The sequence below is a fragment of the Gallus gallus genome, chromosome 2 (genome assembly GCF_016699485.2).
Source record: "Gallus gallus isolate bGalGal1 chromosome 2, bGalGal1.mat.broiler.GRCg7b, whole genome shotgun sequence".
NCBI lineage: Eukaryota > Metazoa > Chordata > Aves > Galliformes > Phasianidae > Gallus > Gallus gallus.
The window spans coordinates 13,888,225-13,903,325 of record NC_052533.1 but is presented as its reverse complement, the minus strand read 5'-3'; the positions used below and the strand labels follow the sequence as shown (position 1 = coordinate 13,903,325).

The window sequence follows — 15,101 nt, the reverse complement described above, 5'->3', positions numbered from 1 at the left end:
AAGAAAATCCAGTTGTTAGTTAAAAAGTGTGTTGGAGAATCAGCATGCAATTGGCAGTAACATCCTGATGAGCACCATACACTGTTCTCCTGTGTTATTTTTGAGAGAAGGAGCAACTCTCCAGGTTAGTTCATATTTCTTTGCAAGGGGCAGTACTTGTTCTTCCTCTTGCACTAAGGCGCTCTGCTGTATATGAGCTCAAGGACTGGGTGGAGTTGGGCAGTAAAGCCCTGGACTATCTGTTCACTGGCTGATGACAGCTTATTGTTTGTACAAACCAGGAGTGATGGGATGGAAGTCTTAGGGTAGGGTAGAAACCCCAGTATCTTACTGGGTGGCTGAAGTGCCCATGAGTAGGCCTGTACAGAGCAGCAGGAGGGGTGTGTGCTCAGGCTGGTAGTTCTCCAGCACCTACTATACTGCCAAAGAAATCTCTGCATAGCACATGTAAGGGAGGAAATGTCTGAGCAGACAGTAACAGTGGCAGGAAGGCAGTGTGATGTGGAATCACTTTGTGCTCACTGAGAAGGTCTGGAAGGAGTTTCTTTTGTTCTTGTTGAAGTTATAAATAAGTAAGGCATCAATGATGTCAGTCATCCCTCCTGGCCACCTGCTTGCTTCTCACTGGTGATGACTTTCCGGTAGCTGCTGCATAACCAGTAAAAGTCTGACCTTTGTTATTGCAATTAAGACCTTGAGATTTGTGCAAGGTGCCAGAAAACATATCTAAATCCCAGTGTCTGCAAAACATATAACATCTGGAAAATCAGGATACAGTTTATGTTTTATGCTGGAAGTATATTTCCTTTTCTTAAGATAACCAGTCTGTGAATGTGGTCCAGGCTTTTGCCTGTTTTCAACTACTGCTATTTTCATTAACAATGTTTTACTGTGATTATAACTGTGTAATAATGCTTCACTTCCTTGGATTCTTCTTTGCCCTTCTACTGCCTCCAGAGCCCACTGGCCACATAAGATCTTATGCACTGAATTAATGGCCTGAAAATGTCAGTAGGGATGGTAGTTTCTGTGGAAGCTCTATTCTGGGATGAAACGAGGCTTTTTTGGACCTTGACCTGTGCTTTACAGGTATAATCTAGCACTAAAGAAACATTTCTGTACCTGTTATAAATTATTCAGAGCATCCATTCCCCATATCTCCTTGAAAACCCCTCTGGGAGCTCCCTCTAGCTTTCTACATCAAGTTAAGTTTCTTATCTTGATCTTCATGCCCCTGTATAGCCTCAAGCTTGCCTATGTCTCTGCCATCAATTCATATAAGCCCCTTGGGATGCTTTGAAGACACAAAGCTTCCCCTTGCTCATTACTGCTGGAGAGCTGATTTTTACTCCTGTCTGTGCCTATCTCCATGCTTCTTTTCTCATCACAACACCTATCCTCCTCAGTAAATCTCAAGTGAGTTCTCTTCATTCAAATACTTCCTTAAAATACAGTTATACAACAATTTTTTTCTTATTATGTTTATCCCGTGGGTGAATGGAAATTGACCCTGCCTGTCCATGGATGACCTGCAGGTGAGCAACCTTCAGAAGTGCTCTAGATGGGAAGATGAATGCAAGTAGATGTGTCCCAGGGAAACATAATAGTTGCTGCTGCAGTTTTCCTAGTTAGTCTTCTCTGACTCCTCCATCTCACTGAGATGCAGGTTCTTGTAAGGTGATCCATAAGCTCACTTCTTAATGTGTAGGTGTCTACAGGACCCCCATAGCAAGAGGACATTACCCACAGGTTGTAAGTTTACACAGGGCAGGTGCTGAGTTTTCTTTTCTCTTTTCCAAGCAAGTTGTACAATAGTCTGCAGGAACCAAGAATTCTCACAGGAAATGAGGACTTCCTGCAGGAACTAAGAAGCATTTCCAAACTCCCAACTTTCTGGGCCAAGTAAAAAGCACACTTATTCAATTTGGCCTTCACTAAAAAACAACAGAGAGCTCAGCAGTTCTCACAGTAATGCTTCCCACTCCTCCACCGTGGGAATGAAACAGTGAGAAAGAAATGGAGGTAGAGCAGTCGTTCATCTTGGGAGCCTGTTCAGCAACTTCTTTCTGAGGTGTCATATGAAACCCCTGATAATATGGTTTGTTATTAGATGTGTATTGCTAAACTCTGTGATTTATAAGCCAAGCCACTGTACCTTCATCCACCAGATAACACTGTGAAATTCATGCAGTGCTATCAGTAGTTATCTATGATGTTAAATAATTATTGTTTATATAACAAAAATCAAAGCATAATAATACTTCATGTCATAGTCCAAGGATAAATGTCTAAACTTTGCTTTCTCCGGTCTTTCATCTCTTTACATACTGTTGCAAAATTAAAGCATGGTGGGGAACAAAAAGGACCTTCCTCACCCTTAAAAAGGAAGAACACAGACCCTGTCCAGACAAGTAATCACTGCCTACCATACTGTCTGGTGTGACTTTCACATCCCTTGAAGGAGCAAAAGGTATAATTTCTCCCTTTGCATTCTCAGAAATGTCTCTTCCTGGGTTGTGTCATGGTAACAGAAAATATAAGTTTCTGTCTTCATTTTCTCCTAATAGCTCTATGCTTCTCGAAAGCATAATCATAAGTTTGCTGGAGGGAACAGAAACCATGTGGAGAACATCACTGTGATTCAACAAAGGACGGGAGAGAGAATAATATTTGTGCCTTCAGCAAATTCGAACGTCTGCCCAGAAGGAACTGATTAGTCCAAGAAACAGCACTAATGGCAGTCACGGAAGCAAGAGTATGATGTGCTGCCTGTACAAGAACAGCAGTGTTCAGCAGTAGTCCAAGTACAGAATGTATGTCTGAAAATAATAAAGTGCATTAATCTCTAGCAGAGCAATTACCTTCAAGTTCACATCCCAGCAGCTCCATTCGAAGTCCCAGTCCTGCGTGTGTGGCTCTCTCAGGGTAGACGCGGATGAATCTCGTTGATACGGGTTCAAAAGTCCGCAGTTCAGGTGTGTCGTAGTTGGTGTTGCCTTCAAAAGTCTGCAAAGCATGACAAATGTCGCTTGTTAAAAAAGAAAAGATATTTCAACGTTTTCTTCATCCTCTAGTCTTTGAATTAGGTGAGAAGTAGGCCAGATTCGAACCATTTAATAAGTGTCAGACTTCCCCATCCTAAACGAGAATGGAAAATACACAGTTAAAGCTTCTTGGAAAAGTAATGCATTTCATTTTTCATAAACTCAGTAGCAACCAATCCATCAGGGTCATAACAAGAGCTGAGTGTTTAATGAGACATGTTTTTAAATGACGATCTGATCTGGGGTTTAACTGGGTGACATTTTCAACACTTCTTAGGGAAAAAAAATGACTGAGGTGAAGATCCTGTCACCTTTTAAGTGGTTACAATAATAATCCAACTATTCAAGAGAAAATTTCAATCTGATTTCCCCCAGTGACGGTTTCACAAGTTGTAGTTATTTCAAAAGGCATAAATTAAACTCCAGTAACAGTAGCTGCAAGAGTTCTTCCAGGGAGACTGCTATTGAATAAGAATAGAGAGAAAGAAAGAGAAAAAGAAAGAAAGAATGAATGAAAGAAAGAAGAAAGCTGCTTCCTGACAAAACTGCAATATAATTTAACAGGTAAGGCAGGTCAGTGAAGGTACCTATCAAAGAAAAAATCTCTTGTCTGAGTTGCACTCTGGGTTCTTCAGCCATAATATAGCTCCCAATGGCATCTGTCTGATACCTTCAGTGTCTCATGTCATTGACATTTGGTATATGGGACAAGCTATAATTCGTACTTAAACCAACACCTTTATATTATATCCATGGAGATAATAGGTCCTTAGAATGAGTTGACTGTACAAAGAAATAGTCCCTTCCATAAAGCGCTTACAAGCCAAGATGGTTAAATAGAGTTATTTTTGGCCTAATTTTTGTAAAAAAAATAGCTTCAGAAGACCCTGTAGAGAATAAACAACAAAATATTAAATGTATATAAAAGAAGTAAAAGTAAAATGATTTCAGCTTTTCTTTCTGTTAATAGTTACATTACAAATTAATAAATATAATCTTCTTTGAACTGATTAGAAGAGCTGCTACTTCCAACTCATAACTGTGAGGTCTGAAGCTTTCTTCAGAAAGAAGTCAGCACCTGTCTGTCCTTCATTTTGGATGAGAATAAAACTGGGCCCTCCTACTGACCTGGGGATGGAGAAAACCAAAGCCACTGGAACAACTGGCTGTATTGCCCAAGAGCACAGGTAAAACCGACATCTGCTTTTGTTTTTAGTGCAGTCCTAAAAGCCTCCTTGTGTTTGCTTTACACTTATGTCTAACAAATGGTCCAGAATCCCTTCTGGCCATTGCTTAGAGTGCCAGTCACATAAGACAGTGTTGCAGTCACATAAGCCAGTGTTGATGGGTGAAGTGATTTCTACATAAATGCTTTTGCTATTATTTCTTAGTGAAGACTGTAACTCTGAAGTGGTTCAAGGGGCACAGCCTGACCTCCTGTTCTGACAGTGCCTGGAAGAAAGCTGTCAAGAATTCACATGTAGATGGCCTGTCAGAACCAATTAACATGCAATTACATATTATTAGATTTGAATTCCAATATAGGGCAAATGATCAAAAAAGCTACCTACCACATATGAAAGAATGAATGCCATTTTATGGCAGAAAATAGACAGACATATCTGAGGAATTCCTGCTTCCTTTTTAATAGTAGTCTTAATAGCAACATATAATAATGACAACTGTTTTATAAAAGACATCAATACTGGAGTACTGACACATAGACATTAGAATTCAATAGGCATCTAGAATTATATTGAATCATAATTATATTGAATCACTGTCCTTTGTAGTGAAGAGCTGCCTGTGATTCAATTTTGACTGTTCATTTAAAATACATACTGATATTCTTTGTGGGGGAGGAGAGAGGAGTACACAGTAAAACTTCACTTCGTGAGCATCTTTTATATATGCCATGTCACAAACAGATTTACTTCATTACAAAGATAAGTACAATAAATGATCACAAAACAAAAGGGAATATAAACTAGCAAGAGGGAAAAAAATAGTTTTCCTAATAGATTTGTAAATCAAAAGTATGGCAGAGAAATTTAAAAAGGTTGTTCCAGTTGGCAGGACATTTAGAATTTTCCTGTGCAATAAATGACCAGAAGTGTTGTGAAAACCAAAAAAGTAATCAGTTGGTAAGTGGAAGGAGGAAAGAAGTATGGAAGACAAAGATGAATTTATGGAGTAAATTAGAGCAAGCCTATGGCAAACAAACACAAGTTGGATTTTGAAATGAATGTGGGGTTCTGCGTGGTCGTTTAAGGATTTGAGTGATATTCACTCCTTTAAGTGCTTGAGATAGGCTGAAGGGGGAAACATTCTGCACAGTCAAAAATAGCAGAAATTGGGTCAGCCAAAGAAAAAAGAGTTACGGTAGTCCTAGGGAGGGAGCTGCAGGCATGGATGACAAGATCATGTTGAGGTGATGTTTCATCCTTTGGATATATTCTGTTTTTACATTTAGCTTGTCGTTTCTGTTCCTTTTCCTTGCGTGCAGTTGTTTGTTTATTGAAAGTCAAGACTTTAACCAAGTGAAATGATGTGTTTCATTTCATAAAATGGGGCTGTTTCTAATCCACATTCCTGCTGTGACTCATTATAGCATTCTGTCCTATCCAGCTCTACTTACATTTAAAAATACTACATTCCAGTATTAACATTTTAAATCCCTCAGACTCCCAAATCATAGGATTTATTTAATTCTCTTAAGAAAACTTGTACTTTGGAGGAAAGTTTATTAAATGTCTTGAATTTTTTGGGAAGGATTATAATTAGGCCACAAGAGATTTGAATTCCAGCCCTCCTCATTCCATTAACCTTTGAAAGTTAATTTCTGGTAGCGATGAAAGCTGAGGATGGGCTCAGTGTGTTAGTTAGCACTCTAGTTTTCTTGTCAAACTGCTAACTTCTGACAATGATGGCAAGTGCCTGTATTAGAAAACAGAAAGCCATGCAGCAGACGGCGCACTGCTTTGAAAGCATATGGCATTATTTTTTCCCTCATTGAGCCCCAGTGTAGAAGTACATGTCAAAACAACATCTATTTTAGACAGAAAATGGTTAGATCCCATTGTTGATTTACACTCTCTTCACACTTTATGATGAAGTCAAAACTCATGGTAACAAGAGAAAGGAGCTGATTGCAAAGGCTGAATTCATTTAGTTTTAATCCCCATAACAAATGATGAAAAGTGATATTCAGTGAGATTAAAACAGGAGAGAAGGAAGTCCAATATTTACCAAATGTGCCTGGAAAAGCTACATCCATGGGCACACTCAGCTTCTCCATTAAAGAAACACAGGTTTGGCTGATTGATGAGTCTATATAGCAAAACAGCTTTTACATCTAATTTTCAGACTAACACTGCTAAGATATGGAGCAACTCTCAAGGTGTCCATTTGCCAAGCACAATAATGATTTGCCTTTTGAGGGAACGTTTTTGGTATGTCTGATTCCCTGATCTTTCCAATACTGTAGCACTAGCCCCTGAAAAGGTGCTGAAAAGGGAGGACTGAAAAAGGTTGCGCCTCTCAAGGTAAAAATGGACTTTGTAAGCAACAATAACAAATGTGGATGGAAAACAATAAATGGGATTTTGAGTAAACATGCTAAACAGTGCATGTTATGTTCTGAAGTGCATACATTCAAAGACAAAAAAAAAAGATAAGTACATCCCCAGAGACATTTCTGGAGCACACTCATTTTCTTTTCCTTGGCATTTAACCCAGAAATTCATTTGACCCATCCCTGTAAATATGATCTTGTGGTTTCTGCTTCAACCTATGAATCAACTGTCTGTTATTCCCAAGCATGTAACAAGGTGCTTCACCAGTAGTCTCCTCTGGTACATTCCACCTGGGATGGGATAACGTCAAAAAACACATCGCTTTCTTTCAATTCAGCTTCGATCAGACCATTGTGGAGAGCCTGTGTAGCTCTCAAAACAGCCTGCAGGCAGTTCAGAAATTCAACAGGTATCCCATTGAGTTAAATCCTCATTTTGTAGGTTGGGAAAAAAAAAAAAAAAGAAAGCAGAGGAAAAGTAATTCTGTATCTCAAATGAGCTCACTCATTGTCAATGAAAGAAACTGCAGAGGTAACTCTACTTTTTTGGCTGTGCTGGATATTACCATTACATGTGATTCTGGAGTAACCTAAAGGCCACACAGGCACACTACTCCCATCAGACGTCTTCTGAACTAGATTAATTACCTTTATCCTTTATCTTATCTTATCTTACCTTTATCTTTTTCTTGCTGGAATCCATGATCATTTTCCAATCTGATCCATTGTTGCTGTAGCCAATTTTGAATTTTTTCATGAATACTTTGTTTTCTCGGTGCTTCCCTCCTTGGACAATAATGCCCCTCACTATTTTTTCTTCACCAAGGTCTATCTGAAGCCATTCATTTGTATATGGATGAGTAGTTGGTGGCAGCGCCCAGCCTGAACGGCTTGTTATAAGGCGAGCATTTTCCGGGATCCAGTTTCTATCAACTTGAGTAGATGCAGTAATCTGAGAGTCAGGAATGAGCCCAGACACCATGCCCAGCATCCCAGAGCAAGGATAATCTACAGAGAAAAAAACAAATGAACTAAACTGTTAATCTGAACAAGCACCAAACCAGAAACAGGCCGTACAATCAGTTCAACTCTGATAAGCTATTTCTTATTTCTTTCTTACATGCAAAATAATCTTTTTGGATATGTATATAATTTTCATTTGTTCAAACATGCACTTCCTAGTTTTGGCAGGAAATGGAAGTACCAAAATACCACAAGTATTTCTGTCCGTATGGGAACCAAAAGGATCAGAAAATCCTATTCTATTCTTGTTTTCTATTCTTTTTGCTCAGTCAAGGAGTGCAGGGTCACATTTGAATTTGAATTTTCCCTAGGGAAAGTTTCCTAAATCAACCAAAAAAAAAAAAAAAACCAAAAAAAAACAAACCCCAAAAAACCCAACACAGTTGCAAATTACTTATTTGTAATGTTGTTGGAACTGGAAATCTTTTGTATATTCTGTAAATTACACTTTCTTGCTGTACTTGAGATTTTGCTATTGTTATTACTTTGGTCTCAGGCATTTTCAAAGAACAAAGAAGCTAAATATTAAAGTTATCATTTTCATATACACCTTGTAAAAGGTCTTTGTAAAGAAGACTTTTTTTTTTTTTTTACTTTACGTAGAAAATGTTAACAAATTTTTCTAGAAACTGGAAAAAAAACCCTAAAAAAATCCCGGTTGTGCCTTTTTTGTTTGTTTGTTTGGTTGGTTGGTTTTTGTTTTTGTTTTTTAAATGTCAATGAATGGTTTTTCCTATTATTTTAGAAAGCACTTCGGGCAATTATTTGGGTTGGTATCTGTAGGTAGGTATCTCTGCGATACAAAGGAGTTACATTCCAAAAAGTAATACTGATTATCACTGGGAACATGAGTTTATATGACTAGATACTGAAACAGGCTTTAGATCTCAGGGTTTTTACCTTGTAGTGTTTTTAAATGTAGATATGTATGTATGCTACTTGGGCAACCTGCAAACTGCAAACAGTAGGCAAGAGGGAGGGACTGGAGGGTAAGAAAGGGAAAACAAGAGTGGTGCGTATCTGAGGTATTCTGCATGAAGCTGTAAAGTAATTGTATGAAAAGTAATTACACTTTATTTATTTAACTTCTTAAAGTGGAACACTTAAAAGAGAATGCTGGAACAACATTCTGATAACACTGTACGTTTGGGTTGTTGGGTTTTATTTTCTTTCTCATTTTGTTCACGTCTCTACAGTCAGACCAAACGGAAATAGTGAAGATGTATTACACTAATAAAAAAAAAAAAAAAAAACACAGCATAGGCACCAAAAATTCCCTTGGATTTAAAATCCTTCCCAAGACTTACCTGTTATCTTGCAGCCATACACTTCAAATCTCAGCGATACACCATTTTCCCAAGACACAGGTTTAATTCGTACAAAACGTGTTAAAACTGGTTTGGGAAAAGGTCTGTAAACAACATCAGTGGGGTTGCTATTCCCTTGAAACACCTTTGTGTGGAAAGAAAAGATATATATCTGTTAGGTTTTCTTTTAAATGGTGTTCAGATTTCTGTATTTTACAGATACTACAGACACAAGATCTAGCCAGGGTTATTTCTGTGGGGGAACGAGACAAAAGTCTTGCATGGGGAAGTATTTCATTAAACTCCTAACATAATTTTTGCAGATAGCTAAGTATTCCTTTGAGAGTAAAAATATGTTTGGTGATACTAAAAAATAGTCGTGTCCCATAGCACGCTGCAGAACATAGCAGGAGAGCTCAAGGCCATCAGGAGAGCAGGGACTCACCTGAGCACAGCAAGGCCCTGCCCAATCCCTGCCTGTGTTAACACCTTCCCAATGCCCAGGCCTCTATGTGGGACTGGCATACACTGGTCCTTGCCACCCAAGGATTGCCATGTCCTGGCAGAAAGCCTTGCTGTCCAATTAGGGCAATTTGATTACTCAGATGCTTGTAGAATGATGCCAAAAGCTACAAAACCTCATGCCCAAATTAAAGGTTTGGATTTCAATTAGACCATGTAAAAATCCCTATATGGAGTTAAGCTAAAAACACTTTGTTTTGCTGTCCTTGGGTTTCAGAGTTTTTCAGAGTGTGTCATGCAACCCTTGCTCTGATAACCTTCTGGGCTTAACTCCTTCTTAACAAATGCTCAAGTCCTTCTTTCTCCTTGCATTCTGAGATGCAAGTCTATTTAAAGTCTGTGTAGCGGGTTCTAAGATTTAGCCTCTGTGCGTCCCCTGAGGCTGACAGTCAAATCAGATGAACAATAAGACTTCCACGAGAAGAGAGAGGACTGTGCTGTTCTTTCATGTTGAGGATCCTGCAAACACGCTCCTTCCTAGCAGAGCCGAAACCTTGCAATGTTCCAGTCCAAAGAAGGTGATTCAGTTTCCTGCCTCTTTCTCACGTAGAGAGGACCAGCTTCCTGTTATTTTCCATAGATTCAGTCCCTCTCTTTTTATAGGCGGTTTTGCCATTTCTTACATACAGTGTCTACTTTCCTGTTTGTTACTTGCAATAACTGCACTAATTTGGAGCTGAGGCCAGCAGCACACAGCTGCCAGCTCATCAGGCTCAGTTATTTCTTAAATAATTTAATAAAGGGGTTTCATACAAAAAAAGAGACTTTAAATGGATCTACATTTCTTTTCAGCAACCATTTTCTTTTTCTCTGGGAGGACCTGTTGTTCATCTCTCAAGGTTTGCATCTGATCAAAGAAATGGGTCTCTCAAGGCACCCAACTCCGGAGCATGGTCAATGCAACACTGCCATGAGGCTTCCTTAAAATGCTGGTGGCTGCCTGCTTTTGTCAGTCCTTCAGCAGCTGAGTCTCCTTCATTGGTCTGAATGAAGTTTTTAGAAGGATATCAACATACAAGTTTTTTCCTTGTCCTGATCCTGATCAACAGCAAAATAAGGTCATTTTAGAAACGTGACCTTTCAAGAAACATTTTTTTTTTTTTTTAAATAAACCCTTTGAAAAAGTAAGTGATTTAAGAACAAATTAAGGACAGCATGTACAACAGAAACCTGTATAAAATAAACTCTTGGAGAGTTTACAGATTGAAGCTGGTTATGAAAATCAGTCATGGTCTGATTCTGAAAGAGGTATTTGTTCAGGTTACTGGAACTAGAGCCAGAAAATGCTGTGCCTTGTACCCACTCCAGTGTTGTCTCCTCCTGTGACTTTGGGCAAGTCAGTTGTTGTACCTTTGCACATCATTACACAGTGCCTGCATTGAGGCATTTGACCTTCTAAAGTTCCTTCTCATCTGTAAAACCAGGATAATACCTGTTCAGGAGGCTTTCAGGATTCTTGTTTTTTGTTTCTTTACAAAGTGTTTCAAAGAAGAAACATAAATGTGTTAAACACTCCTACCATTTCAATTAGACAAAAGTAGTGGACTTGGCATAACACTTACAGATGAATAAGGGACAAACCAGTAACCAAATATTTAAAGCTAGATATGGTTACACTGATAGAGCATAATATTACGCAGCTATTCTGAGCCCTTGCAGAAGGGTCACAAAAAAGCTGTTTCGAAGAGAGACAGCAGAAAGCCTTCTACATTGCATCAGCCCCTGGCAGCCGCCGGGAATGCTGCTCCCAGACGTGTCCCAGGTGAGGTGGAATGGAAGTTACAGCCTCACTGGGACCTGGGACAGAACTGACTTCTTAGTAATGAGCTTTATGCTCGTGGTGGTGGATAATGAAGATTTTTCTTACAACTGTCTAAAGCTGTTTCACTGGGAGGTTACAGGGAGCAAATCTGCTGATAAATGGAAAGGTGATAAAAATCTATAAGGATAGAAAGATAAGCCTAATTATCTGCCTGCATGACCCCATCACTGAGATGCTTGAAAGTCTAACAAATTACTAATGGCTTGCTGGCACTCTTGCAAGACAACAGGGCTACGCTGAGGCACCAAAGCAGTACATATCCAGAGCTTCACCATACATAAAGTACTGATACATTTTCTAGAAGTTTCCCCATAATGTTTTTCTGAAGGTCACATAGGAAATTTCTGTCAAATAGGGAAACAGCAGCACACTCTGGGGAAAAGATCCAAACCACTCCAATTCTGGTGGCTACAATAAGCAAAGGAGAACCTTACACCCTTTTCAGCTGCTGCACACAAACGATTTCTGGGGCCCTCTGCTACTGAGAAAATTAATGCCTTTTGGATTTGGGATATTGCTAGCACTGATCATGCTGATTAAGCCTGTGATACCTTATTCTTCTTTGGCTTTTTTTTTTTTTTTTTTTTTTTTTTTTTTTTTTTTGCTTATTTACCAAATAATAGTAACAGTAACTAAGGAATTCAACAGCCTGTTTTTTTTGCCTAAAAAAGGTAAAAGAGAAAGGACTTACAACAGGCTTGTTTCCTTCCTTCAGTGTAATCCAGTCTTCCCCATTGGAGCTGACATCTACACGGTATGTTTTCAGGTAATATTCTTTCTTTGTCTCTTTTGAGATGGCTCCTTGGGTCCCAATTCCCGAAACGAAGCGAAGAAGGCCCAGGTCTACCTGTGGTAGTGAACAAATGGGGATGTGAGAACAATCAATGCATAAGTGACCCTCCCCATCCCTAAGTTTCACAGAGGTAATAAGGATTTATAAAAAGAAAACTGCAGTATCTTGTCGCTAATGACAATACAAGTCTTCTTTCTTGCTAACAGGGCAATCACAGGAGAAGGGAATTTTTGCTTGATCAGTTAGGAGGGCTACACACATGGCAGAGGATTATCTTTCCTCTATGGAGGAGGAACCAGAAACCCCATCAGTACAACTGGGCACCAGACTGCAGACAAGTTATTTGCAAAGCTCCTCAAGGACCAGTCTGGTGAACAATCTTACTTAATACTTTCATTAACTGTCTTGCATAGATGCAAATGAAATTTGCTGAGGACACAAAGCTACCAGGCATTGTCAATACAGAGGAGAGCCATGCAGTGAAAGCTGAATGACCCTGAGGACTGGAGTATTAGAAATGGGATAAAATTTAATAGTACAATATCGACGTCATGCACTTAGGGAATGATAAAAAGAATTCTGCTGAAGCCTACAAGCTCATCACTTGCAAACAGATGAGGAGAAAAGAGTCCCATGGTGTATTATTTAGTCACAGGATAATTATGAATCACTGTGCAATTTTGTTGGGAAAAAGGCAAATGAGTTGCTAGCTTGTACACTATGAGGCATTTGCAGAAAAAAAGAAGGAGGCATTAACACAAGTTCAGTAATTCTGCTCCAACTGACAAATGTAATGAACTTCAAGCTTTGGAAAATAATGGCAATTTGAACTAGCTATAGAAATGAATGCTATTGTGTGCACACAAATGCTTGCTGGAGGCCGTCTCTCTTCCTCAACCATTCTCTGTCTTTCCCTCATGAAATTACACTGCAACCAAATGAAGAAGTGATTTAGATTAACTCCCCCCTCAGAAAACTATTTCTATTCCAGATCTGTTTCTTGATCTAGGTCATCATATGTAGTCACTGAAGCTGTATGGGTGTAGCTGGGAGGATGATGTGAGGTGCAGGAGCAAGACTAGTCAAGTCAGCTCTGCTGGCAGGAGAAACCTTTGTCTCAGAGTACAAGTCCAGCTGCCAAATGGCTGAAACTAGGCATGAAACTTTCACCCCGTCTGGATGATGACCACAGCTTTGAAACGCACCATTTCCTTACTGCCTTTCTTTAGCCATAAAAACAAACTTGATAAAAATCAAATTCATCACTCCGCTTTCTCTGCAGCTAGAACCTTCTCTTTGTTTCCTAAAGCAAACGATTTAAATTCAGTATAAAATTACGCTGTTCACAAAATATTAATCAGAGCAACTAATTTGCTTAAACTTGTTGACCAGGCCTTAGGAGCATAATAATAGGTTGATTAATCCTTCTCACGTGAATGCCCAAAGAATGTCTCAGGCCTTCTCATTATTTCCAAAGTATGCAGGATGGGGCACATATGTCCCCTGTGTCCCACAGGCATCCTTTTTCCTGGATGTATGTCATATATCCAAAGGCGCTGGAGCAGTTAAATCAACATGCTCTGCATTCTCTCTCAAAAGGCTGAAGGAAGTGCTATTGAGGACAGACTGGCTGCTCTCTCAATGCCCATGTCATATGCAAGTCATTCTGAAGTCTTCCAACATAAGAATAGAGGCCTTGTGTGTGACAGATAGAACTAGCTTTCAGCACAAAGCTGCTGCCCCCGCCATGGTTTTTAAGGCTGGTGAAGCCTATATGTAACATTTTAGCGTTGGTCTGTAGAGGTGAAATAGTGCAACATTTGTTGTCTCGTGATTAAAAAAAAATAAAAAAATCAATCTTAAAAAAAAAAAAATCAGAGCACCGCCTTACAAAAACAATCAAGTGATTTAAAGTAACTGGAGAGTCTCAGATGTTAGACTGTTGCAATCTGAAAGTTAATGGGGGAATCTGGGCATCATCGCGCTGAGCAATCTCAGCTTAACTTCAAATGCTCTCCAAACTGTACTCTGCTGATTGTAAAGTGTGCTGCACTGAGTTATGTCCAATACCACATTCACTTCCAGACTGAAGTGCACTTGAAAATCTGGAAGTCTGAGGGAGTGCAGAGCTAAGTTATTTAAATGATCTGCTTCTCTTACAATTTGAAACAGCTCTTCAGTTTTGAAATGATTAGGGTCCCAAGCCTGTACTGTTCCAACTGATTTGAAATGATTCTAGTAGGGGCTTTTTAATATACAGTAAGTACTTCATTGTGAATAAAGTCAAGCAATGGCCTATTACAAGAGTTCTAGATATTTGAAGCTAAGTTAAAATTTAACACTGGGGATTGAGGGGAAGATTTGATTAGCTGATGTCTGAGTGAACAATTACAGCTACTGGTCAGTGATCGCTCAGGCACCTCAGGCTTGTCCCATCACAGAACTTCAGGTGCCCACATTTTGCTAAGGCCCAAATGCTGATATTCAACACACTCCTTTAACTCCTGAGGCATTGAAAACCCTGAAACCCATCTAGTCCACTGCCCAGAGTAAAGTCCTGAACACAGTAAGGACTGACATCTACCGTCATACCTAAAACCTGACAGAACTCTACACGTAGGTAGAAATTCTCGTGCCAAAAGATAACAGGGGACTGAGATAGGGAGTCTGTGAGCAGGCCTCCAGTTCACTGCCCACAGGTAGGGAAGAGGCAACCTAATTGTGCTCCTGGCGCCAGTAACTGTGTCATGTAGTACAGCCCTATAGAGGAATTGCTTATCTCCAGGTGACTGAAAATAGAATTGTAATGCTGAGCAGCTCTCTGTGGTACCTCTGTATGTTTGTAAATCAAACTCTACATTTAGCAGTCTTCTCTAAGTAGGGTGATTGAAATAAATTATGTAGAAGACAACCCTGGAAATTGCATGAAACATCTTAAAAGAGTTGTTAAATTAATCTTCACTAGCCATTTTTTGATGTATTTTGTTCTCTTTCTATTTTTTCAGGGTTGAAGCTC

The 15,101-nt window shown here is 39.3% G+C and overlaps 1 protein-coding gene and 1 long non-coding RNA gene across 4 annotated transcripts in view; one reads left to right on the top strand and one right to left on the bottom strand.

Moving 5' to 3' along the window:
* The window catches only part of NRP1 (neuropilin 1), a 109,289-nt gene that overhangs the window by 20,650 nt on the left and 73,538 nt on the right, over positions 1–15,101 (bottom strand). For all 3 annotated transcript variants that reach the window (XM_015281290.4, XM_040675467.2, NM_204782.1), the window contains 4 exon segments: positions 11,984–12,139; positions 8,949–9,093; positions 7,295–7,626; positions 2,862–3,006 (listed from right to left, as the gene is read on the bottom strand). In XM_015281290.4, coding sequence (XP_015136776.1) covers positions 2,862–3,006; positions 7,295–7,626; positions 8,949–9,093; positions 11,984–12,139 — 778 coding nt within the window.
* On the top strand, positions 3–2,863 carry LOC107052600. Its single transcript, XR_001465192.2, has 3 exons — positions 3–124; positions 2,345–2,470; positions 2,568–2,863. It is a non-coding gene; the product is annotated as an uncharacterized LOC107052600 (long non-coding RNA).